The following is a 26,294-nucleotide window of genomic DNA, read 5'->3' as shown; positions in this document are numbered from 1 at the left end:
TAAAACCGATATAAGTGGCATTTCAAGATGATTACCTCGGCACAGTTGAACTTAATATTTGTATTTGATATAAATAAATACGTAGATCACAAAGTATGATGGTGTGCTGCTAATTGTCAGTTAATATGGAATATCTAAACATTTTCCACTTTTTTTTATATAATGCTTGAAAGTTGTTAGATTTACAAAAGCAAAGTGATCTTATTAATAAAGTATCTGTGCCAGATAACATGATTCAGACGCATACATAATTTAATACATTAAATTATAAAATATCTAATGATACAACTAGAAAAAAAACCACAAAATTAGATACAAAAGAATCACAGGTATGTAATAAAACATTGCTCGTGAAAAAGATATTAAGGTGACTATTGTCAAATAAAGAATAACAAAGCGGGATAAAATAGCAATTAACTTTCAAAACTGAACAATTTTAAATGCGAATATGTAACTTTGAACCATGTGAAGAAAACTTAAAATGTACGCCAGTAAAATATACGGAAAATTTTGTAATTCTGATACAGTTGTGAAACCAATCATAAATTCCCTACCAAAGATGTTTGTGGCTAATATGTTTGCATTATTCCTCCTTTGATAATGTACAATCTCAGTACATCCATATAACTTAATAAATGAAAAATCATTCACAAACTTAATAATGACAATTGAAAGGAAAATAAGTTTGAAAACATTTAGATGAAACAACATAAAGTACACCGATAACAGTCGAAGAAAACACTTGTGCAATATTTCTACTATGATCACAGAGTGTGAATGTAGTCTGATATAGGCTCTGCGGGCGTTTCGTTTGATAATTAAAATGAATCTATACATTACATGGACCAATTCATTTTTTAGATATAAATTCAACAATTCAAAGATTGTCATAAAAACAACTTTTATGTATACCAATATTGTGTTTTGTATATTTCATTTGTTGTGTGATTGACCTCTGAACATAATTGAGAGCAATAGTTTGGACCTATAGAAATAATGTCAATTGTTTTCTAAGCACCTTTACTTGTTCTCGATGTCTACAATACAGCCTTGATTATAAACCTAGAAAATTCCAGAAATAATCTTGTGTACAGCTGTTTAGTTTATGTTACTGGTTTTTCATTGAATCCATTCAAGAATATGTTAGTTTCTATCGTTGTTATAACTTAAGATTTTAAGCAGAGCAACACTATTCCATGCTACTAGCACAACAGCGCATTCAATATCGGAATTCATTCAGAACAAAGTTGGATTTGATTTGTAATACTCTTTACCCTTGAATTTGTAATGTAACTTTTAGGATACTTTTGGATTTATGTCACAATACTGTACGTTCTTTTCAACCTTTCACTATGTATTTTAGGGAAATAAAAATGATGTTTACAAAACGTGATAGTTCTCACTCTTTTCAGTAAAAATAATGACGGATTCGTAATACAATAAAGATAAAACACATACTTTGAGCGGAAAATAAAACCACAAAATATAAAGGATTTTAGCAACGTATAAACGCCATTTGACAACTGTTGTAGCGGTGAAAAATAACAATTAATACAACAACAAAAAAAATTGAATATGAATTTATACAAATACTAAAGACATGATCTTTGAAATTAAATTTGTTTCTGATTTTATAGAATGGACAACGGTTCATAAAACTATCAAGCGCCACTCCTTTCTTCAACTTAATTTAATACACACATTGCAAACGTTTCAAAAGAGATACAAACTAGAAAGATTTTTGAGATTCTGATCGTTGTGCATTCGACCATTTGGTTCTTGTTCGCATTTTTGAAAAGATTTTTAAATGCATAACGCTCGTTTCAACATTAAAATTAATTACAGATTTGGTTTTATGGGGGCACTGTATTTCCTTTAGAATTGTTAACAAACGTTAGTACCCATTTTTATAATTATGCTACTCGTAAATAAAAACATATAACATCGTCTGTTACAACATAATCTAATTTAATTTTTGTAAAAAAGAAATATTATTCCAGCTATGATAATTTTAAACTTGTGTGGTGTGGGTCCAAATCCTTTCATTTTTAAATGTTATTATTGTCCACATTTATATTCTATTAAAACGAAGGTTGAAGACAAAAAAAGGATCTAACAAATGATATTGCATTTAGAAGTGTACACTAAAGGTTCAGAATTATTTTCAAACACATTAATGTATATTCTCATAAGTGTGGCATGCACATCAATGCAAACTTGTATATATACAACTTTCTTCCTTACCTCAATCGCATTCTAAAATATATTGAAAAAATAACAAAATACTATACCATTTCATTTCATCGTTTTGAAAGGATAATCAATAGATTGTAAGGATAAGTGTTTGTTTTGAAAGAGGTCGGTTTTCCCATACCACCTAGATATTCATTTGCATCAAACATATTATGAATACACACCAATATAAAGAAAAATTCAAAACACTGTTTTATACACAGAACAATGGGGATTTCCAGCAGGGTTTCTCCAAGCTCTAAATTTAGGTTCCACGATCGATTCTGGATAAGAATGGAAATTTCCAAAGTGGTTCAAATTATAATGCTAGATTCTAAAATGAAATATGTACATGTGTGTATTTGCTAGCCACACAATGTATGCTTGTCTGTTTACAGACGTATATATCTTGTTCCCAAACATTGGTCTATACGAGAGATTGTTTGATTGTTAATAAGAATTGCTTACATACCAGGCTTCTTGTTTGATTAATATTTAACTGCAAGAGTGCTAGCTTTTATGTATTTGTATGGTATAGTGCATGTAAGTCATCAAAACCATCCGTTTTTGTATGCAATTACAAAGTATGATTTTAATAGCCAATGCTTTATTTAATTCATGTTACCGAACACAGATATGACTACCACGAGTATGACTACAATGGCTATGACATCTACACGTCTAATAACTACAACAACAACAAGAACAGAAATAACAACAAAAGATCAATCAACAAAAAGATTAACCGCATCATCGTCAACAATTGTTTCTACCACTCAGGGCTTATCACCATCCATCGATCTGACTGCAGTTTACAGTGAGTATGGTCTTTATATCTTCAAGCTTTTTACTGGTGAAATTAAAAATGTTAAAACCTCCTAATTCTTTAAATAGGTTTAGAACATAACGATTATGCGAATCGTTTTCTTAAAATTTGTATTCCCACAAGACAGAAATGAAGAATAGCAGGATTATGTAAATCTGACGTAATTGTCTTACAATTCATAAATTGATTTGTTATGCTATATATGTAGCCATCTGGAAAGTACTTAAAACATTTCATGAACTTTTAGTATAAATGTTAACCTCTCTCTGAAAATATCATTACAATTTTAAGCCTGTTAAAGGACGACATAAGATATGCTGGTCTGAACAATTTATGGTTTTCTACTTAAACAGTGTGCTAGCCAAATTTGACCTAAAACAATAAAGAGACTTGTCACAGATACAACATTTGTTGTTGCAAATTAAATGTATTGAACAGGCAAGATTTACATCTAAAATTGAATAGAAAAGAGTGTACAACTAGTAAGAAGCTGTCTTAATATCGTATGCAGAATTTTGAAATTAGAGAGATGAATATTGTTCTAAATCCGATTTAAATTAAACTTGTGTGTCATTAACGCCTTAACAATCAAACGAAATTCATTCATGATTCTCTAATATATAGGTAATTGTTTTTTTTGTCAACTTCATTTAATCCCAGTCTCAGCAACACATACTTATTTTATGCTCCTGTTCGGCAGTCTTGTGTACTGTACATCTGTACATGTGTAATCGCAAGGATGGGTTCATTATAAGAGAGAGAGAGAGAGAGAGAGAGAGAGAGAGAGAGATTGCAAACAATTCCCCGCACACTGATTGCTGAATTTAAAAAAAAACGCCCCAAGAAAAAAATGATTTAAGCAATAACAAATGTAGATTGCAATCAGTGTATTGAAGAACCTCGGGAATTACAGAAATCTTTATAACCATTTTCGCATTTCTAATCTGAACTGCTAAAATCAATAAATAGATGCATACGGAACAAAACATTTCGGAAGAACAAATGCTTCATTACTTTCAGAATGAATATGATAATACATCTAGTTAAACCAAAGCATGACAAATCCTGGGGTTGTACATAGATACATTATTTAGAAATATTTAATGCAAAACAAATCCATGTTCAGCCATGAGCCTTTCTGTTCTATCTGATTGCTCTGGACTGTAGTTTTGATGTTGTTGATAATTGCTTTCTTAGATCATGATCTGCTGCATTCCAAACGAGACTATTGAAGGGGCTGGTCCGTAGCGTCTTTATGACATCATCCTCATTAAAGCAGTCGTGATGTTCATTTTTGTTCGAGATAAGGGTTTTGGATACCGATGAGTACACAAACTTTCTTGAAGAATTAATACTGATGATACAAAATATCTTGAAGGAGAAAAGGTTGAACATATTATCATATTGTTAAATCCACCCCACCCACACGCACACACATACAACATACACACATACATACATACATAACCAGGTGGGATTTTTCGGACTCACAACATAACACTTTTGACAATGATATAAATACAATGTTTAATAAAGGATGACTTGCATGAGTAATTAATTATGAATATGTACGTGTATATATCATCCAAATATTGGGTTTAAGTAAGATAAGAACGCACAGACTTAATGAAGAAAAATACAAATACATTAATTTAGCAAATACAAAGACAAGGGTTGAATAGCTCACAACGATTTGACAATGAAACGATGGATATAGTTTACTCAGGTAGTAAAGATGTCAACGTTTACTCATGTAAAATGCATTCACTCCGGTAGCGAAATTATGGTGATAAAAAAAGATGGAAAGATACACGACTTATCTTTACAGTCCCGAAAGATAAACGTGTTTTTACGAACCCCAAAATGAGCCCACGGCTAACAAATTACATGTACGAAGATAGACTTCGTCATCAGTACATTGTTTCAGCTCCACGGCTGCTATAATTCAGCTTAACAGCTGCTACAGACTCCGGACACTCGGATCATTTCGAAACACTCGGAACACTCAGAACATTAGACCCTCCGGACACACCGTACATTAGACACTCCGGACATTGGACACACTGGTCACTCCAGACACAGACACTGACACTCCGGTCACAGATACAGACACTCTGGTCACTCCGGACACAGATACAGACAACTCTACAGCTGAAGATGTGCAAGTCCTTGAAGCAGGCTGCCCGCTGACAAGACTATTCCGTATTGTAAAGAAATTTACGTTCGCTGAGGTATTTATACACAGAGAGTCTGTGCATTATAAGCATTCGGTTCATCCCATCTAGAGTACTTCGCACGTGCGGCATGGGATAAACCGAACTCACTATTTCGAAATACGACACAATATACATAAATCACCATCGGTTATCGTTGTACAAAAAAAAAAAAAAAAAAAAAAAAAAAAGAAACCCGAGTACATATATTTAATAAATAAAAGATTTTAATTCCGTGACGCATACATACAGACTACATACATACTAAGCAAAATGTTCATAGCAAGATCCCTAGATAGCATGCATGACCCGCTCTGACACTCTAGCCAAGAGTACTACATACATATCAGCCACTCTTTGCTAACGAAGACGGGGCTATGTATTCTATCGCCGTGAAGAGGCTAATGAAGGAAAATATTTTCGAGCTGCCAAAAGGGCAACACTTTTGTAGTTAAGTCTGGATTTTATTGATCATGGTTGGATATTTATTGATGTGTACATTTTACCTAATTGCTCACAAAGTTAAAGTAAAGTCGATGTATTCTATCGGATCTGTATTATTTTCATCATAAGAGTTTCTTTGGACAGTTTAGTTAAAAACATTGTAAATACTAATTTCTAAATGGGCTTAGACTTGAACTGTAAAGAATTCTTGAATTATGTGCGTAGAATCAATCCGTGCGTTATCAAAGTAAACATTACGTGATTGATCTGACTTCAGGATCAGGACATGAATTCTAGTGACAGGTCAGGCTGACTTAATTCCTGATAGGTTAATGTAAAGCCCCTGACTTCGTTAACGAGATATGATCGTTCTTTCATTCAAAAGGGATAGTATTTATCGCTATGAGATTTGTTTTCTTGAAACTTAAATGTTCTTAATAATTATTTGTTTCAGAGGAGTTATATTCATACATGGAAATATTTTTATACATAGAATAATAGCTGATTTATATTTTGGAACTACTGTTAATTCAATTAAAAACATCTTTAGATTTTATTAGCGTGCTTAGTCAGCACTGTTGTTACATCAGTACAATAGGGACATTCGTAAAACCAGTGCAACTCGTTTGGATTACCTGAGACGTTTGAATTTGATAAAACATTTAGAACAATTTTTTAAAATTGTTTTATTCACTTTTGTGTAAGCTATTTTTATGTTTAGGGAAATACATTTACTTTATAAAATTTACAAAAACTTAACTTACCGGTATCTCCTCTGTTCTATTAGTTAGAGTAAGAGCGTATATCAATCAATCAATCAATCAATCAATCAATCAATCAATCAATCAATCAATCAATCAGTCAGTCAGTCAGTCAGTCAGTCTGTCTGTCTGTCCGTCCGTCCGTCTGTCCTACCTTCCATCCATCCATCCATCGTATGTATGTATGTACGTACGTACGTACGTACGTATGCATGTATGTATGTATGTATGGATGGATGGATGGATGGATGGATGGATATATGTATACATGCATGCATTTATCTATCTATCTATCCCAATTAAAACCTATTTTAATTTAGGTTTGCTTTTTCCTCTCGTTGTATCAACTGCGCTATATGTTTGAAGTATAGTGATCTATCTCTTGTTGTGGAGAGATTTATTTGTAGTTTAATTATATGTTATTATGCTGCACTAATCATATGTTTAAAAAATACTTTTAGTTGCAGTTCCTGTTGGTGTGTGTGTTGTTTCTGTCGTAGTCGTTATTATATGCTGGTGTCGAAAATGTTGCTGCTTCAGAGCCTGCCGAGAAGGGTAAGGAATTGAATTTTGTTCGTGTGAGATACCATTGGAGCTAACACATATCTTGACATGATATTTAATATTGACATTTGACAAACTTGTCAAATGTTAATTCAAACAGCGTTCAAATAGCGTTAGTAACGTTTGTGAAGACAATATCGCTTCATCATCAATAATTGCAAGAATGGTTAATTTAAACTACGTTGCTTGTTGCCTGCGATTGGATATTAATCCTTACATAATGATATGAGGCACGTTGTATAACTGCATATAATTTTTGTTCCAAATAGCATTACTTGGAGATTAGATGTCACAAATAGCAGGATTTAAAAAATACTTTCCTGTATTAAACACCATCACGAACACAATCTTCATACATTTTAATATTAATATACTGGTAATACTAATACTCCTACTAATATTAGTACTAATACTAATAAGAATACTACTACTACTACTACTACTACTACTAATAATAATAATAATAAGGATGATGATGATAGTAATAATATAGTAATAATAATAATATCAAATAAAAAATCTGTTTTGAAAATTGACATCAATCTAAATCTGAATGCAATCAATAAATTAGAAAAAATACACACAAATTAAAAAAAAATAGAATACAATTTCTTACAGTATATTAATCAACTAACTGTTCTTCAACTGCATCAGTTGCAAGTTTCAGTACCTTATGTGCAGAAGTTATCTGCACACTGCATGACAAAGTATGCTGCATTAAGGACGAATAGCTTGGAGTTTTCGTTATCGATTATACCTGCTGGTGCCTAGAAGATAGTGTAGTTGCTACTCATCTTCTGCATTAAATAACGTAATGTGCGGGCTCAGTGGAAATTGATCAGTAAGTATATCCCAGAAAGAGATTCTGACATTCGAAATATGAGGAAAAGTAGCACAAAAATGAAGTATCAAGTCTGTATAAACATTCCCACATCTAATACATATATCGAGCTGTGTTTGAGAAACAGCGGCACATAGTTTAGCTACATATGTAAATACCTTAGTGTGCTGTCTGGTTTTAGCCAACTGTCACACTGAGACAGGTCGTAAGTATTCGTGTATCGAAGAGAATCTATCAAAGTCTGCTTGATTTGACATACGAACTCTCCAGAGGCTATTTTCAAGACAAGCAATTTTCGACCTTACAATTTCTTTCCAATTTTGTTTATCTGGAATTTCAGAATGATGCCAATAATCAGTTAGATACCCGAGCAAGTCACACTTCTTTGACGTATAATATATATTTTAAATTAACCCGTAGCTTGACATGCATTCGCTCAAAATGAAGTGAAATAACGCAACGTTAAACATGCGTTTCGTATGTACGTTATTAGGCATCAAACACAGTCTGTGTAAAAACATCAATTTTCTTCTATCAATTTCGGTCCGCACTTATGTCCATCATATCATTTCAAGGGCGATATCTGATCTTGTATGTGTTGGGAAGCCTTGTAAATGTTTGGTAAAATACATCAGAGTTTTATCCAATGAAGGGAGATCACTTTTTGAAATGTTACACCATAATTCATTTCCATAAAACATAGAAGAAAAAATCGCATTTTTGATTACATTTGCAGCCACTAAAGGATTTAAACCATTCGGTTTAATGCCAATACCGAACAGACCGTGAAAATATATTGTTCCTTTCTTGCATGCATCGAGTATTGCGTCATGCCACGTCAGCTTTGAGTTAATCCAGTGACCCAGGTATGTTGCCGAATCAGTAACCGGCAAACATGACGGGCCATGATACCATTTCATATTGACACAATTCTAGCAATGGGATCCGAAAATGATAATGCATGACTTTGTGACACTAAGCTCGAATCGCCACTTATTACTGTTGTTGTATGCTATATCTAACAGCTTTTGTAGATTGCTAGGATATATAGCCAAAAGTGAAATGCCATTAGCTAGCGTTGGATTTGCTACAGCTAAGGATCCAATCTTTGATGCAAATACACTATTTTCTAACTGTAGCAGGAAGTCATTTATAAATATTGTGTACATCAAGGTTGACAAAACTCCCTCTTGTCTCACTCCTTGGCCAATCGAGAATCAATCCAAAAATTGCCCACTGACAAGTACTTTACTCTGTAAATTTGTATACATGTTAAAAGATATCAAAAGAGATTTACCCGTAATTCCCAACATGAATAATTTAAGATATAGTCTTTTGTGCCACACGATATCAAATGCGATTTTGTATCAAGAAAAGCAGCAAAAACCCGTGAACCCATGTTTACAGTATATTGTACTCAATGCAAGAGAAAAACATTCGCTCTTGTGCAGCCTAAACCTTTTTGGTAACCACGTTTTTGTAAACTGGGTATATTAGAATTAGTATCTTTGAGTCAAGTTACTAAACGTTCATGAATAATTTTCTCAAACGTTTTGTAGATAAGTCAGTAAATTAACACACCTTTAACTTTCGATTGAGTTCTTTGATTTTCGGTTCCCTTTGTACAGTGGTGTCACTAAACCTTTTTGCAATCTACAGGTATGTAAGATTGATCGATCATCTGAGTAAATAAAAATGTCATATACTCGATGAGGTAGTCGCTGCCATATATCAAATGTTCATTGCAAATTTGATCTTGGCCCGATGCTTTTGATTTCTTTAGACGTTTACTGATTTCTCTTACTTAGTTTACACTGATACTTGTCTTTATGCCTATAAATGGCTTACTCCGTCATGTAGATCCCATTTAATTCTCTTTCTATAAATTCTTAAAATATTCCGTCAAAACTATGGCTAACATTTGGCGTGTGATGTCTTCATAGTATCTGGCAAAGCCATTTGCAATGGAATCAAGGACACAAACTCCATCAGTTGATAGTTCCTGACAAATATTTATATTGTTCCCTCTCTTTACATTGATCATTTTCCAAACGTGTCTTACATCGCATGAAAGTGCTTTTTCAATTTCTTCATATAACTCCCCCCATATATTTTTCCACAGCCAGTTTTTGGAAGTTCGAAAGTGTCTCTTCTTATCTTTATATTCTCTGTAATAATTATATTGACTACCACTCGGTATTCCCTCATTTATCCAAATATACCTAGCTTGTCTTTGAAGTTTATGTGCTTCTTTGAGTTCATTTGACCAGTATGGTTTGGCATGATAATTGAATTTAGACTTTGGAAGGGCGATGTCGCTTGACTGCTGTATTGCATTAACAATGTGCCCGTAAAATCTATCAACATTGTCCGAAATAGTTTCTATATCAGAAGTTTTCAGGCGATGGTCCAGCTCAGTTTGATAGTTTTTCAAGATATCAGCGTCTAATTTATTCCAAGCTATGTTATTTCTCTTCATAGACTGTCTGAAGTCTCTCCCACAGGTCACTGTACGAAGGGCAGTAAGGACAGTCGTCAGATATCATGTGCTGTTCTTGATCTGAAACAATATGCACACTCCGTAATCTACCTATGTATTGATCCGACAGTACAAAATGATGAATCATCGTTCTTGCTGGGATGAATGTATAACGGGAACCAGTGTATAATATTAAATGTCCAGCACTCACTAGATTATTATATCGCAAGAACTCATGAAATACCCTATCTTTGTAATCTCTGAAAGTGTCTGGTTCAGCTACTGCATTGACTTCACCAGTACAATACACGTCCCCCAGCTGAGTACCTATCATACAGATTATGAATCAACTCAATTTGTGCTTTGTAACAATCTATGCCATACAATAGGGTCGACATATATACACAACAGTTTGGATATTTGGAAATTTGAATTCTATGCCAACAACTCTGTCACTATTAACGACATCTATGAAGTTAGCATATCTCATGAGAAAAGTTTTGCAGAAGACTGCAACTCCTCCTTTACTACATTTTATTAACGTGCTATTAGAGGAAATATCATCGGCTTTAGCAGTGCATTTATAATCAGAACGAATAAAATCGGAAAATGGAAGTATGTGCTGTAATAGTTTTTGTTCAGTTATGCAAGCTACGTCATCATTATATTTATCCAGCATTGCACTAAAGTTAAGAGCAGAGGACATAATGCATCTAACTTTCCAGCTCAGTATATTAAGATTCATATTAATTTGCAATAGATGCATATTAATACTTATACTTTGTTAAAGCAGGACTAAAATGACAATACGACAAAACACATTAACTTACGACAGTACATGATGGAAATTTATGAACAATTGACTCCGTCACTCTAGTCATGGAATATCGCATCCTGCACCTTCATTTTCCTCCTGATCGGTATTGTTAAACTTGTTTCGCCAGGATTGCTTACCATCCCACCTTCTTGCATAAACACCTTTTGGCCATGTTACATCATTTTCAACAGTGTTGCATTATGAGTTATATACAGTCAGCTTGGCCGATAGAAAATTACGTCTACTGTGGATACACTTTTAGGATAACGGCTCTGTATCTTATTCTTTCAAGAATTTAACGATGCCTTCAACAATAGATTTGACGCCAATGCCACCCACATAAAATCGTCTTGTCATACGTCTAACCACACCTTCAAATACAACATTCTCATCAATATCATCAACATCCTCAGCAGCAGGGGGGGGGGGCGAATCGGACATTTTGTCCAATCGTTATTTGGCTTAATTATTACTTTCTGCACTCAACGATCTAGTGTCGTCAGCGCCTGGTAAAAAAAAAACGACGACGTCGTTGGGGGATCGTCGCGTCGTCATTTGGTTTAATTAACACCTTCTGCGCGCCGATCCCCAGCGTCGTCAGCGTCCGGTAAGCACATCGACGACCGCGTCGATGTCATCGCCCCCTCTGCTGCTAAGTGGCTATTTACAATGAAAATTATTTACAACTAACCGAATATTTGGTCAAGTCCGATACGATATCGTGTCCGAGGATCATGTAAATTTATCGTTACGAATCCATGTGGGGTCGACTGAGCATGACTAAAAAAGTTTCGAAAAGTATTAAAGTCCATGTCACCGCCGCACCATGTCTGCCAAATATTTCGTAGCGTGTGTGTATCAACGCCGTTGAACACAGCAAGAATATTACAGTTGTCTCTAATTACTTTTGGAATCTGAGTGTATCGTTGAGTGACATATATCACGTCAGTGTTTTTATGCCTGCCTCTGGAAAATATTCTAGCTGGGTTTTTTTGATTGTCTAACATAACATCATCGTACACGACTAGATTGTTAACGTCGCCATCAATATCATCAATACCCGGTGCATCATTGATATCCGTAATAAACTCAATAACATTTTTTTTAGCGATCGCTGATGCATTCTCGTTGAAATCTTTCAACACCTCGTAGCATCGTTGATCATCTACGCTAGGAGCAACCAAATACAACTTATCCCACTTCATCCATCTCATTATTAAATTGAGTAACAATTGCGTCTTGCCGGATCCAGATGGTCCGATGATAATCATCCGGATCGAGTTTGGTAACGCTGCAACATGCTTAACTGGTTCTCTTGTTTTAGTCGCCGAAAAATCAATTATATTCATATCTCTATACATAAATTATGGATCTATATTGTGTGAAGTGCAGAGTGCGTACTGGCACAAATGATATGACAACCGTTACAACAAGAAATAACAGATCGGCGCTTACTGGTAAGTGCGTACAATGCGGTACAAAGAAATTTAGATTTATTTCTATTAAACCCGGGGATGTTTTAAAAAAAGCGAGGAGGTGACATCGCAGCCAAATTGGCAAAACTCCCCGGAACACCGTGGGCAAAGTATCCAGGAGAAAAACACCTCCCAGGATATAACTACTGTGGCCCCGGAACACGATTAGATATTAGACTCGATGATCAAAATCAGCCCAAACCCGGTGAGTATCCAATAAACGCTATCGATAAGGCGTGTCATGCTCATGATGTTGCTTACAAAAGTAGCGATCTTCAACAGCGTCATATCGCGGATGTAAAATTAATTCACGCGCTAAATGCTATTCCTGATAAATCCGTCAAAGAAAAATTGGCCTCATGGTTGGTAAAATCGGCTATGAAAGGTAAATTAATGATTGGCGCTGGTAATTAATAACAATCATCCAAGAAAAACGATGGATTCCATCTATTATTCTCCGAGAGGATACTGGAAGGGGAAGGCCGCAATTGGTAAGCTTGCAAGCGCTGCAAAAGTAACAAAGGCCACTGCGGCTAATTGGTTATCCAAACAGGCTATATGGCAAATCTATCTACCACCGCCTAAACAAATCAACTTCTCTCGCTTTGATGTCGGCGTGCCTAATGAAGTTCATCAGGCTGATATACTATTTCTGCCGCATGACAACGGTTACAAATACGCGCTAACCGTAGTTGATGTTGCGAGTCGATACAAACAAGCGGAGCCGTTAAAAACAAAGTCGGCAACTGAAGTAGCCGCTGCGTTTGAAAGAATTTATCGAAGAGGCCCTCTGCGCTGGCCAAATCTATTACAAGTTGATCCTGGTAGTGAATTTCGCGGCGCTGTTTTATCAACGCTGAAACATCATAGCGTCGCGATACGACGAGGTCATACTGCGCTACATCGTGATCAGGCAATTGTTGAACGATTCAATCGGACTCTCGCTGAACGGTTATTTGGATATCAATACGCGAAGGAATTCATCCAAGAAAAACGATCTCGTGAATGGGTTAAAAGGTTGCCAGGCGTAATTGCAGCGTTAAATAACGAGATTACCCGAGCAATTAACATGAAGCCCAGCGACGCGATTAAATACGAGTATATACCCGGAAAATCAAAAATAAATAGCGTTTTCAAGCCGATTCTCGGTAATGTCACCGTGAGATATCTGTATGAACCAGGAGAGCTTGAAGGCGGTAAAAAAAGAGCTACTGATCCTATTTGGAGTGTTACCACACATAACATATCAACGATAACACGATCAACTGGTAGACCACCGATCTATAGGCTGGATTCAACTGCTCCTCAGCGCGGATTTACACGCGAGCAACTACAAGTGATACCTAACGATACTCAATTACCCCCACGTGGTCTTAACTAGCGCCGTTGCGTCTATTGCACTCAAGACAGGTCAACCTCACATTGTTTTTGACATGACCGAGACTGTTATCGATCCTATCCACGGTAAATTGGCGAGTGTCTTTATCCGAATAACGCCAACTCATTATACAATTGCAACTTGCGCAGTGATTATTCTGTTGTTGTCGTAGCGAGATTATTAATTCGGCATCAATATCAAAACGCCGCTGTTTTTTTTTATCCTGTTGGCGGTAACCCGAGAGTTTTCTATCAATGACGCTTGCATCGATGGTGACCTTGTCGCCGGCTTCGTCACCGGCTCCGTCAATAACAATTCTTCGAAGCTGATTTATCCTTCGTACTCTGGACACTGCAAGATAGACTAGATTCGACCATTCGATGCGATTATCAACTATCCAAACAATTGTGTCCGTGATGGTTAGTCCCTGCGAGGAATGTATTGTTGTTGCGTATCCTAGCGTCCACGGGGATTTATCAGCACGTAGCGCGTCCTCGACGACACCGATATCAACGAGCACGATATCATTCAGCACGAGAATTTGTTTTTTTGTCCCCGACGCTGTCGGGGCTGGAATTTCAACTTCAATGTTCTGCCGCCGTGTGTCCGCGGGTCTATAACATAACGGCACTGGACGCGTTGGAAACTTTTCCTTATGCAACGTAAACAACTTCCGCTGAAGTGTGTCTCTGACTATCTTTCTACTCGCTACAATCAAATCGTTTGGCCTCCATGTTTCCCAGAATTCATTCAACGGCGTTTCCGGAATTACCTCGCGAATTATTTCACACTGAACTCTATCCGGCTGTAATCTGATTAGTTTTTTAACCTCGCGCAGTTGTTCATCAAGTGCTCGGTAATCAGTATCGGTTTCTTCATAATAGTCCACAAAACCCTTTAACCAATCATGTGGACCCTCGCCGACAAATGGTGGTGGTTGGCCATGGTCGCCACACATGATCACCGCTGTATTCGCGCGCAGCAACCAATCAAGAAACATTTGCAAAACATCTAACGAAACAGTACATATTTCATCCCAGATGATAACTTCAGGAATAAATTTTTCACCCATTCGATCAGGAGTCCACTCACCGCCGCTGTATCGAAAAAAGCTGTGATAAGTAACGGCGTCAACATTTCGTTGTTTTATCTCTCGCGCTAGTCTATGGGTCGGTGTAAGCACGATTATACTTGCCCGCGTTCGAAATAATTCAATTGCCCGAGTCGTCTTTCCTGACCCGCCACAGCCGCTTAAATAAACCGTTTTGTGTCTACAAATTGGATCAGAACACGGTGGTGCATTAGACCATTCTGACAATTTATCGCCGCGTAGGTAATTGTTCTCAACGGCGACATCCGCTGACGGGGAATAATCGCGTCGTATTTCATTTTTAATTCTCCATGTACCCCAACTCTCGTCCGGACTAGTAAACCCGGCTACGTTTTCCTTGTACGCTACGTCTATATAAAATGAATCAACGGCTACTCTAACCGCGGTGTCGGGGAATCTATTTATCATCGAGAATAAATTGATAGCGGCGTAACCCAGCATAGACGCCCTCAAATGCGGGTATGCCGGGCTGTCTCCATCGCTGTAGGTAACAACTGTACCCAACTTTGTTCCATTGGACAAGAAAGCCGTTTCGCAGTTCACGTATCTATTTTTCGCCACTGCGTCCTTGATTACGAAATCATATTCTGCGTCATCTATAATCAGCCGTGAGCAATATCGTTTGTAATCGCAGTTTTTTCCACCTTGTGTGAACTTACCGATTATTCTTCTACCGAGATCTTTTGCCTCGTGGTTTCGTTGGTTGAATATCCTCCTGGACCATTCGACGATATATTCCTCGTCGGCATCGATGTTTTTTCTGGACTCGTCAATTATGCTATCTAGACGCTCCGGTTCTGGTAACCAGACTTCAGTCTGCGCTCGGTATGATATAATCGCGTCACTGACAATCAACGATACAAGCATGCTACAATCAATCATGTACCGTAGCAGCGCTATTGGCAGCCACTTCTTTTCATTCATGTGTCTACCGATCCAAATATAGCAACAGCGATGAAGTCCTGCCGCGAACTCAAATGATACTATGCGAGCGAATCCGGTTAAATCAAAATCAGGCAGTGGTCCATTAATAGCAACACGAGTCATTTCATGACTGGGGTGTCCAAATCGTTTGAAATACTCAGCGGCGGATCCATACCCGAGAAAACTCGCTGGATAACAGGCAACCATATCAACCGAGATCATAGCGTCGCGGTTGTATTCAGTGTTCCATAGTCCACCGTGATAGTATTCCAAACAACTGGATTGTACATCCGGTAGAAATTCCCTGCGCGTTGGTCTCCACGCATTTTTCCTTGCTGCAACATGAGCTACAACCGATGGAATCGTAAAACAATTTGTTAGCAGTTGTTCATCATGCTCCTCAAATTCTATGGCGGTTTTTTTCATCCTGTTGTGAAATGCTTCAGTGCGATATAATTCACCGTTTGGTCTTACAAACTGATCAAAGGTATCCGCGTCGTTTTCAGCGCTGCGAAGTAACCACATTGATACAGGGTCGTTTTTACACAAGTAGGCAATAGCATCAAATAGTTTCCTCTCCGCGAGAAAACCGTTCTCTTCCAGGAATTCCCCCGGGATATACTTTACTGTTCTATCCCGTGGAAATATTGTGATCACGGGCGTCCATGCGTGTTCGTTATGATCGATAATTTTGATTGGGGCTCCCTTTGATTTGTACTTTGATTCGTGTAATACTTCACCGGTTATCGTTGTAACGGTTATTGGAAATCTCAGCGATGTTTCTAATCTCGCTATGTCGCTGATGGTCGCTCCACGCTCTTTTACGGTTAGTTCCCACTGGTTGATTTTGCTACGTCGTAAATCAGTCAATTTGTTTCCTCGACATGCATTTGTAAAATGCTCTATTATTCGTTCTGCTACACAATTTATCCCCGTTGACTGTTTCATCGGTTTCAGTTTTCCGATATCAGGTTTCTTATTTAACGGGTATATTCCATAAACAACTGCTGTTTCAGGATACGCTCGTTCATAGTATGGTCTGTCAATTCCGGTTAACAACCCCGGCTTGGAGTCGCGGCTGACAGTGACTGTTTTCTTGTCGCTGAAAACTGGTTCAAATTTATCACGTATGATCCAATCGCCTGATTCCACCCGGACAATGAATTTTACTCTGAAGAAATACCTTTTACTGTCAAGTTGTGATATTATCATTGCTGCGCGGTTGTCGTTCATGGTAGCATCAACAACACCATCAATTCGAAATGTTGACCAACTATGAGATGCACCATCACGTTTGAATTCATTGATACAATCGCGTATTTTATTCAACAGGGTTTTATCGTTTATTAACGCTTTTGGTGTGTCCTTGAGGACTCTATCGAGATTGAACTTAATATTTTTCCAGGGCTTAATTACTGCTAATCTCTCAAACTCATCCATATAATTAAAACAAGTATTTAAATGAAAGAATATAGTATAATGAATCACTGCAAATGGTTGATGATTGGGTCGACAACCCCGTGCAATAAATCATGTAGAGGTGAATTCTGCGGGTATCATTTACAAAGCGTTCGTAATGGTTCTCTTGGCCCCCTCCCGTGCTTGGTTTGTCACGTCGGTGTAAGAGGAAAATCGCAGTTGTGTATTAATTGTGGCGGAAAGCGATACAGGGAACTAAAACGCTATTATGACAAGCGAATTAAAAACGCCGTCATTGACCCCACCGCCGATTTCGTCATTAAAACCCCCCAAGACTACGTTGAAAGATTCATAATTAAACCAAATAATAAATTAGACAAGTAGTATTATTATACAAATGGACCAAGAATTTCAGCCGCATCCCCTGGTCGTCAATTACGAGGCATCTCGCGACGGCATTGTTAGAAATCGTAGACTGAAGAAGCCGGTTGGATGGAAAAATAATCAGGGGTATTTGATGTTTGGTGCCGGAAAAAAGAAGTATTATGTTCACAGGATTGTATTTGAAGCATTCAACGGATTAATCGAAAATGGGCTTGTGATTGATCATATTAATAATAATAAGACTGATAATTCTCTTACAAACTTGCAAGCTATCTCGCAAAGTCAGAATACCAAAAAAGGCCAAACCGGTAAATACCCAAAGAAAGCAAAACCCGTAAAGTCATTTGATACAACAACTCACGAGGAAAAAATATTTCAGTCGATGAATGAGGCAGGAAAATATTTTGACATTTATATCGCCTCAATACGATTTGTTGCAGAAGGAATACAGAATTCAGCGATCTCAAAAAAGACCGGGCATAGAATTCGATTTTCATATATAACAGAAATCAGCGAGTGATGAAGTCACCGGCGCCTATGGCGCTGACGAGGTCACGTCTAACGAATTATTAAACACCTTCGGAATTGATACACGGGGTTTCATTTTTCTTTTTATTTAAAAACAAGATGTTTTATAAGAATAATGAATATCGAAGACATCAATAATATATTAGCCGAGATTTCAAAATTAAAAAATCAAGGAATTGAATTATCTGATGGTCTCGACAGTGAAAAAATATTATCCGATTATGAGATTATTAACGAACAGTCGAAACGGGGGCGTTTTACCCTGGCCCGCGAGTATTTTTTTATAAAACGATTACAACATACGATTAATGAGAACCTGTACCACAATGACGCAAATGCATTCATTGGACTATTCACTGCCGTTGAAATAATACGAAAAAAACTCGGACGTGTTTATGAACGACGCCGGGAGATTTCTAGTAAGATCAAAAACATTAGAAGGATTATAGACGAAAACTCCGTGGAGCCCCCGATGGTACACTCGGCGGAAAATTAGAAAATTGCGGATCAATTTACAATAATGGTAGGTGAATCACTTACTACTCGGCTAGCCAGAGAGCGGCTAGCAGCGCTTAGAAAGTTTATACCGTTACGAGACAGAGTGAGAGAGAAACTTCAAACGCGACAACAAATGCAAACTGATTTTGCTGTTGGAAGTGAACAGTTATTTGCCCCGGTAACTAAAGCGACTAAGGATGTTACGGCGGTAACTGTACCCGTTCTTGGTGCGCTTGAAAAGATAGCGGCAGAGACAAAACAAACAAAAAGGTCTTTAGAAACACTCCCTGCAAAAATAGCGGCTGCTACAACACGGAGGCCACCACCACTCGCTATAACCGAACCACAAGAACCTTATGTTACAATGGCCGACGAGGAAGAATTAGGTGCTACTGCGAAAGAACCAGAAGAAGAAATACCCGAAGAAACACCAGAAGAAGAAATACCGGAAGAAAAAGAGGGGAATATACCCCGTATTGTACTCAAGAAGAGCACAATAGATGAAATTAGAGGCTTCAGCAACAGGGAAGAATTAATTAATTTTGCTGCCAACAATTTTGCTAAGAGCATACGAGATAAGAAGCATATCAATAGCGGTTACGAGAAAAATATAAAGTCGTTAAAGGACTGGGCAAGAATAGTGTATTTAGCGAGTAAACATAAAGATGCATTACCACATCGTAGTAAATCCGATTACGACGCATTCCACAAGGAAGTTAAGAGTATAACACCAAAAAAAGGAAAAGGATACTCTGTTGGTAAAGAATCCTACGGCGTTACCTGTCCTAATAGTGTTCTCAGTGATATATCACGGCTGGAAGTACTAATCGGAGGAAAACGAGCCGGAAATAACTCTCCGGAAATAATCAATGAGGCCGCTGATATTTGCAAGCGGTTATTTGCAGGCGGTATTATGGACATTAATGCATATCGAACGCTCATAGACGAGCTCGTGGATGATTAATTGGAAAACTGGTGTTTTTAATAAGGATGATCATACACTACAACCACGATAAACCAGTACTCGTCTACGTGGTAAACTCGCGATTGCCTGTTTACCGCGCGTACTATGGAGATGGTCTCGGTAGCACCATTGCGGGGTTATTTACAAGAATGGCTCCAAAAGTAGCGCCGTTAGCCAAACAATTAGGAATGAAGGCTATTGATGTTATTCGTGATAAGGGAATCAACGCTATTGGAGATGTTGCCGGAAAGGCGCTTTCAGCCGCGCGGGACAAACTAATGTCGTTGGTGAAATCCAAGAGATTTTCAAAAAGAAAACAGAAACCACCGGTAATGCCATCAACGACAGTGATGCCTGCAAATGTCAGTAAAGTAATAAATAACGCCGTGGAAGAAAAACTAGAGTCGTTGGCGACGACTCAGTCGTTGGCGACTTCGCCATCCGCCGATGCGGCAACCAACGCGCTCATGAACGCGATAGCGGGGAGTGGTTTAAATTCAAAGAATTTACGACGAAAACGACGTTGATGGATTTCAATTGAAAACATCAACATGATAAATAATAGAATGTTTGCGCGAACCGCTGATCCCGCGTTTGATATGGACGCCCCAGTGCGCAGGGATGATTCTGTCCGTGATTATCAATTTTATTCTTATTATGCAGCGCAACCCGACCTACGATCGCGAATTGAACTTCAAGTCCAAGATACCAGTAAATATTTTTTGCCGTGTGAAGCGTTTATCGAAATCGAGGGAGAACTCGTGACAAATGCCGCCGATAATGCACCATACGCAGATGACCATCGTGTTCGAGTTGGCTTCGTCAACAACGGTATCATGGCGTTATTTGAGAGCGCCAGATATCTTATTGACGGGCGAGAAATTGAATCAATAGAACGCGAGGTTGATGTTGCAACAACGATAATTGGGTTGGCGAGATACTCGGATGATTATACAAGATCGGCGGGCCCATCTATGATGTTTTCGAAGGACACCACCAATAACGCTGACCATCTTCAGTACGTTAACGTGCTGGCGGAAAGAGATACCGCAGTTGACCCACAGGCTGAAGCAGCCAATCCAGACCGCAGAGCAAGACCAGGCGCTAATTTCAATATTATAAAAAGCACCAACAATGATTACAATCTAGGATTCGCAGCACGAGTAGGAATGTTGCAAGGACCACGCCGACAGTTTTCATGCGCGATTCCACTCCATCACATATTTGGATTCTGCAGAAATGTCAGAAAAGTTGTCTATGGGGCTAAGCATACAATCGCGCTGAATCGAAGGGGCGATGATAACAATGCAATATGGCGTGCTGCTGGCGTCGCTGCCGGTAAAGTCGTTTTAACTAAAATGGCATTGTGGATGCCGGTGCTGACTCCATCAGTTACCACGGAAGCACGATTGTTAGCATTTATGGAACAGGGAGGGAAATCGTTGTTGAGTTGGCTAGCGGTAACAACTGATGCTAAAGAGGATAACGTCGCCGATACGTTTACATGGCACCTGGCGTCAAAACAGGGTGTTTCAGCCCCGCGTCATATATTCATAGCGCTGCAGAATAGGGAACGATTGGGTAGTCAAGAACGCAGCCATATGATATTTGATCAATTAGGAGTCAGGGATGTTTCGCTGAGAATAAACGGACAACAGGAACCATCCGAGGATATACAGCTTAATTACGGCGACAACCATATCGCACGTGTGTATCATCGATTGCTGTCGTATATGGGTCGTGATCAAAACGTCGACACTGGTTTGCAAATATCACAACTTGATTTTAAAAACCTGTATCCGATTTATTATTTTTCGCTGGAACATCTTGATTTAACGAGACAATCCGTCGTTGATATACACTTCCGAGCTCGTATAGCCCCGGGTGGTGTTAATTATAGAGCGGTTGCTGTCATTCTCAGCGATAAATCAATGCTGCTAGAAGGCGTTGGTGGACGAATGAGAATCGTTGATGCGCCAGTGGAAAACATGTAATTGAAAGCACAAAACGCGTTTACAATAAATGTCGTATAGTGTCGTCAGTGTAGAGTTGACTGATGGTCAAGTCAAGAAATTACGATCAAAGTCGGCTAAACAATGCGGAACCACAATAACGCTGAAGCCGTCACAGATGGCAGGTGGTAATCATAAGATATCGTTGACGGCGCGTCAAATAAAACATTTCAATGATGCGATGAAGAATAAAAAGGGTGTTCAAATAGATTTTTCAGCCGCAGCAATTAAAAACATGGAAAGGACCGGTGGGATATTTCCACTGTTAGCTGCGATTCCAGCGTTGATTGCCGCGGCCGCACCAGCAGTGGCTAAGGCGGCGGCGTTAGGAGCCGTTGGTACCGCGGCGGGGATGGCATTGAAGAAGGCAACCGGGAAAGGCTACAAAAAAAAAACGACCCGTGGCCGGAAAGGGTCTAAGACTACCGGGAACCCCGTATTCATGGTACTCGGGAAAGGGTCTAAGACTACCAGGAACCGTTTATTGACTCGGGAGTCTATGACTCCCATGTCTAATTTTGATTTAATAGGCGCCGCAAACGCGCTAGCGATAAAAAACTTCAGAGGTGTTTTTATGAGGGATCAATTACCGGCGGCCCCAAGGAATACTGAAACAGGCATAATTAACCTCGATGGGTCCTCCGGAGCGGGAACTCATTGGGTTGCGTACGCGATTGATCCGCGTGCAATCGTCTATTTTGATTCATACGGGTTAGCCCCGCCGAAAGAGTTCATGCGGTATGTCCGGGCGTGTTCAGCCCGGGCGTGTTCAGCCCGGGCGTGTTCAGCCCGGGCGTGTTCAGCCCGGGTTTTTTATTCCACGCTGCCAACACAGCGATTAAGTGACCCACCGATATGTGGCCGTGAGGTATTGAACGTACTCGCGGCGATTTCATCATCGCGGAAACCACCTCATGTGGTTGTAAACGAGTACACTAGTGGGGTTGTAGAAGCTCAACGGATTTTAGAGAATAACATTTACAATAATAATGATTGATATCTGGGGGCGACCGGTTTCGGCGCTGAAACAATCCGCGGAAACGACCGCCGCCGACATAAAAAAACTAATTGAGGATGAAATCGCTGATATGTTGAATCTAACAAGTGTTGACCCGGGCGAAATAGTTGTATTTCAAGACCGCCAGGGTAAATTGAAATCCGGTAATGTGTCACTGAATGACGTTTTAATACGACAGCGTGATGCCGCCGAGAACGCTATCGCGCTGTATACCAGCGACGGACGACTCAGACCAGGTAAACATATAGTGGAGATAGAGAGAATAATAGAATTAATCCGAGACGGTACTATAAGGTTGAATGAATCCGTGATCGAACTTGACGCGCATGTGAAAAAATCTGCCACCGAGGTGAAAAAATCTGTCACCGATATACAACTCACTACCGCTAGTTTTTTTGGAACCCCGACGGTAACCGAACCGAATCTTGCAACAATAAAAAATACTATTTTGGAGTTTACGACGCTGTCGGGCCAATTTACCTCGTTACGAAAAAATGTTAACAGGATCGATGACAACTTTGATAAATTCCTTGGTAAAAAAAATGCCAAACCGGATGAAATCACAATAACTATAAATGATATCACTGCGTATGGACAGGAAATAGAAACAATCAAAACTGATGTTGCAACGAACAAAAGGAGTGTAGACGCGCATGAACGGGAAATAGAAATAATCGGCACTAATATTGCAACGATCATAAATAATGTAGACTCGCATGGACGGAAAATAGAAACAATCAAAACTGATGTTACAACGATCATAAATAATATGGACACGCATACACAGGAAATAGGAACAATCAAAACTGATATTGAAGCGAACAAAAAAAATGTAGACGCATATTGGCGGGGAATAGGATTAATTAAAACTGATGTTGCAGCGAACAAAAAAGGCATAGACGTGCATACATATGAAATAGAAACAATCAAACTTGATGTTGCAGCGAACAAAAAAAGTATAACCGAGAATACACGGGAAATAGAAACAATCAAAACTAATGTTGCAGCGAACAAAAAAGATGTGGACACGCATATACAGGAAATAGGAACGATTAAAACTGATGTTGAAGCGATTAAAGACGGACTACCGAGAGTAGCAGAGCAATTCGAAAAAATAAAAATCCCTCATGAGAACATCATCAACACAGTATACACAATTCGGCATGGATCATTCGATTGGACTCCTACACAGAATACAGTAAATATCACCGCAACTGTTAAGGGCATTTATCGATTGACACTGGTTTCAATGATGCAGTTTAATATATTATCGTCGAGTTCATCCGGGTTTAACAATACAATATCAACAATTATAGACAAGAACGCAACTGAACAGTTTACAATTTATGCCGTTGATAGAAATCTAACCCGGGCAAACATTACATGGTATGTGGAATTTGCAGCGAATCTAAGTAATTAAAAACACTAGCTCTTTTAAAATAAAAATGACCACCAAGGAAGTTGAATCAGAGGTATCACCGACGTCACATCAATATCGATTCGATACCGCAAAAGAATTTTCCGCGAACTTGAAAACGCTTTCCGAACAATACCGTGTAAAAATAAAAAAATACCGTCGTAAAATAACCGCCATCGACGCGGTCGTGTACTCGGTGTCGGGTATAGTAGCTGGCGCCGGTGTTATTTTATCCACGGTGACCACGATAACCCCGATCGCTGTTCCAATCGCTGTCTCCGCAATGACAACAGTTGCTGGAGTTGCCAACGCAATCACTAGGAAGATATCATCGTGTTTTCAGAAAAAACTCAACGAGTATACAGTAAAACATCAAATAGTATCCGACGCATACTCGAAATTATCCGGGTTGATCTCGTTATCGATTGATAATTTGTTCGTATCCGATGTTGAATTCTCCACGATGGTCCAGTTATATAGCTCCGCGATGTCAAAAATCGAGGATTTTCAACTGGAAGCCGAAACCACCTGGTTGTTAAAATTAGACACTAAAAACAACGAATAATAATAATGTCGCTGAACCCCGAAGGGTCTCAATTACTTCAGCGGATCGCGGAGAACACCACTCCGGTACAAACAAGTATGATATCGATAACATCAACGAAACCCGAATTCAGTGTGAACTTCCCATCACCGGTTCCAGTAAAGGAAATAGCGCTGGCAAAATTGCGAGTATATCACAGTTGGCCTAATATCCGAGCGGACGCATTTAACGGACAACAACCTAATAACTCGCTGGTTTTTGCACGGACAAATAAACCCGATGGGACCCCAAACTGGGAGGAGGTTACAATACCAACTGGGTCATACCAAATAGAGCAAATCAATAAAGAATTTCAACGCAGGATAAAATCGATCACAGGAAAGGAATCAAAAATCGCTATTACGGTTCATGAACCGACGTTATCGTCGACGATTGAAATAAGCACACCGGGGTATATGGTTGATATTTATAACAGTTCAATAAGAACCATACTAGGATGGCCTGAGAATCCACCCGCGGACACCCCCCCATCAACTATCCTCAGACACGATAACGGAGATGGTGGTAGGCATATTGCTCCATACAACGTAAATATCGCATCAGTGATAGCGATCAATCTAGTGTGTGATGTTATCGAAGGGAGTTATCAGGTGGATACCAAGCAATCAAATCAAGCTCAACAGGGGTATATCCTTTATTCGTTTTCACCAACAGCCCCTCCGGGATTTTTAATCGTTGAGAGTCCGATTAATCCGGTCTATATGAGATGCCATAATCGGTTTTTAACGAGAATTAATTTTAGACTTACCGATCAGTCAAATAACCTAATTGATCTACAAGAGGAGGAGTTAGTGATCACTCTGTTTGTAAGATCATAAAGATCTTCATTGTAAATAGCCACTTAGCAGCAGAGGGGGCGATGACATCGACGCGGTCGTCGATGTGCTTACCGGACGCTGACGACGCTGGGGATCGGCGCGCAGAAGGTGTTAATTAAACCAAATGACGACGCGACGATCCCCCAACGACGTCGTCGTTTTTTTTTTACCAGGCGCTGACGACACTAGATCGTTGAGTGCAGAAAGTAATAATTAAGCCAAATAACGATTGGACAAAATGTCCGATTCGCCCCCCCCCTGCTGCTTCCTCATGTCCAACAAAACTCTCTGAGCCGATTTCTAAACTTGATTTACCAAACGAGCTAGGCCTTTCTACCTGACCCCAATTACAGTAGGTATTTTGCTATGAGGGGTTTTCAAGTCAATACCTTTCTCATTACTGTTGCTAGCCATCGGATTTCTAACCTGCTTTATCCTGTTCAGAAAGCCGTTCGTTGTGGGCTAACGGTTTATTTTGATTCAGAATGGGTGTGCGCACGACATTTGTCACATCAGGATGAACATTGGCTTAAAAATTTTTTGTGATATTTCCATCGAAGGATTCGA

At 38.8% G+C, this 26,294-nt stretch overlaps 1 protein-coding gene across 2 annotated transcripts in view; it reads left to right on the top strand.

Annotated features, from left to right (window-relative positions):
* The window catches only part of LOC149776849 (uncharacterized), a 57,170-nt gene that overhangs the window by 19,061 nt on the left and 11,815 nt on the right, over positions 1 to 26,294 (top strand). For both annotated transcript variants that reach the window (XM_089942658.1, XM_089942659.1), the window contains exons 8-9: positions 2,867 to 3,049; positions 6,938 to 7,031. In XM_089942658.1, coding sequence (XP_089798784.1) covers positions 2,867 to 3,049; positions 6,938 to 7,031 — 277 coding nt within the window. The remainder of the gene's footprint in view (positions 1 to 2,866; positions 3,050 to 6,937; positions 7,032 to 26,294) is intronic.

Source organism: Sinohyriopsis cumingii, chromosome 18 (genome assembly GCF_028554795.1).
Source record: "Sinohyriopsis cumingii isolate HCF-2022 chromosome 18, ASM2855479v2, whole genome shotgun sequence".
Taxonomy (NCBI): domain Eukaryota; kingdom Metazoa; phylum Mollusca; class Bivalvia; order Unionida; family Unionidae; genus Sinohyriopsis; species Sinohyriopsis cumingii.
Note: the sequence above shows the minus strand (reverse complement) of the source record. Positions and strands in the feature narration are given on the sequence as shown.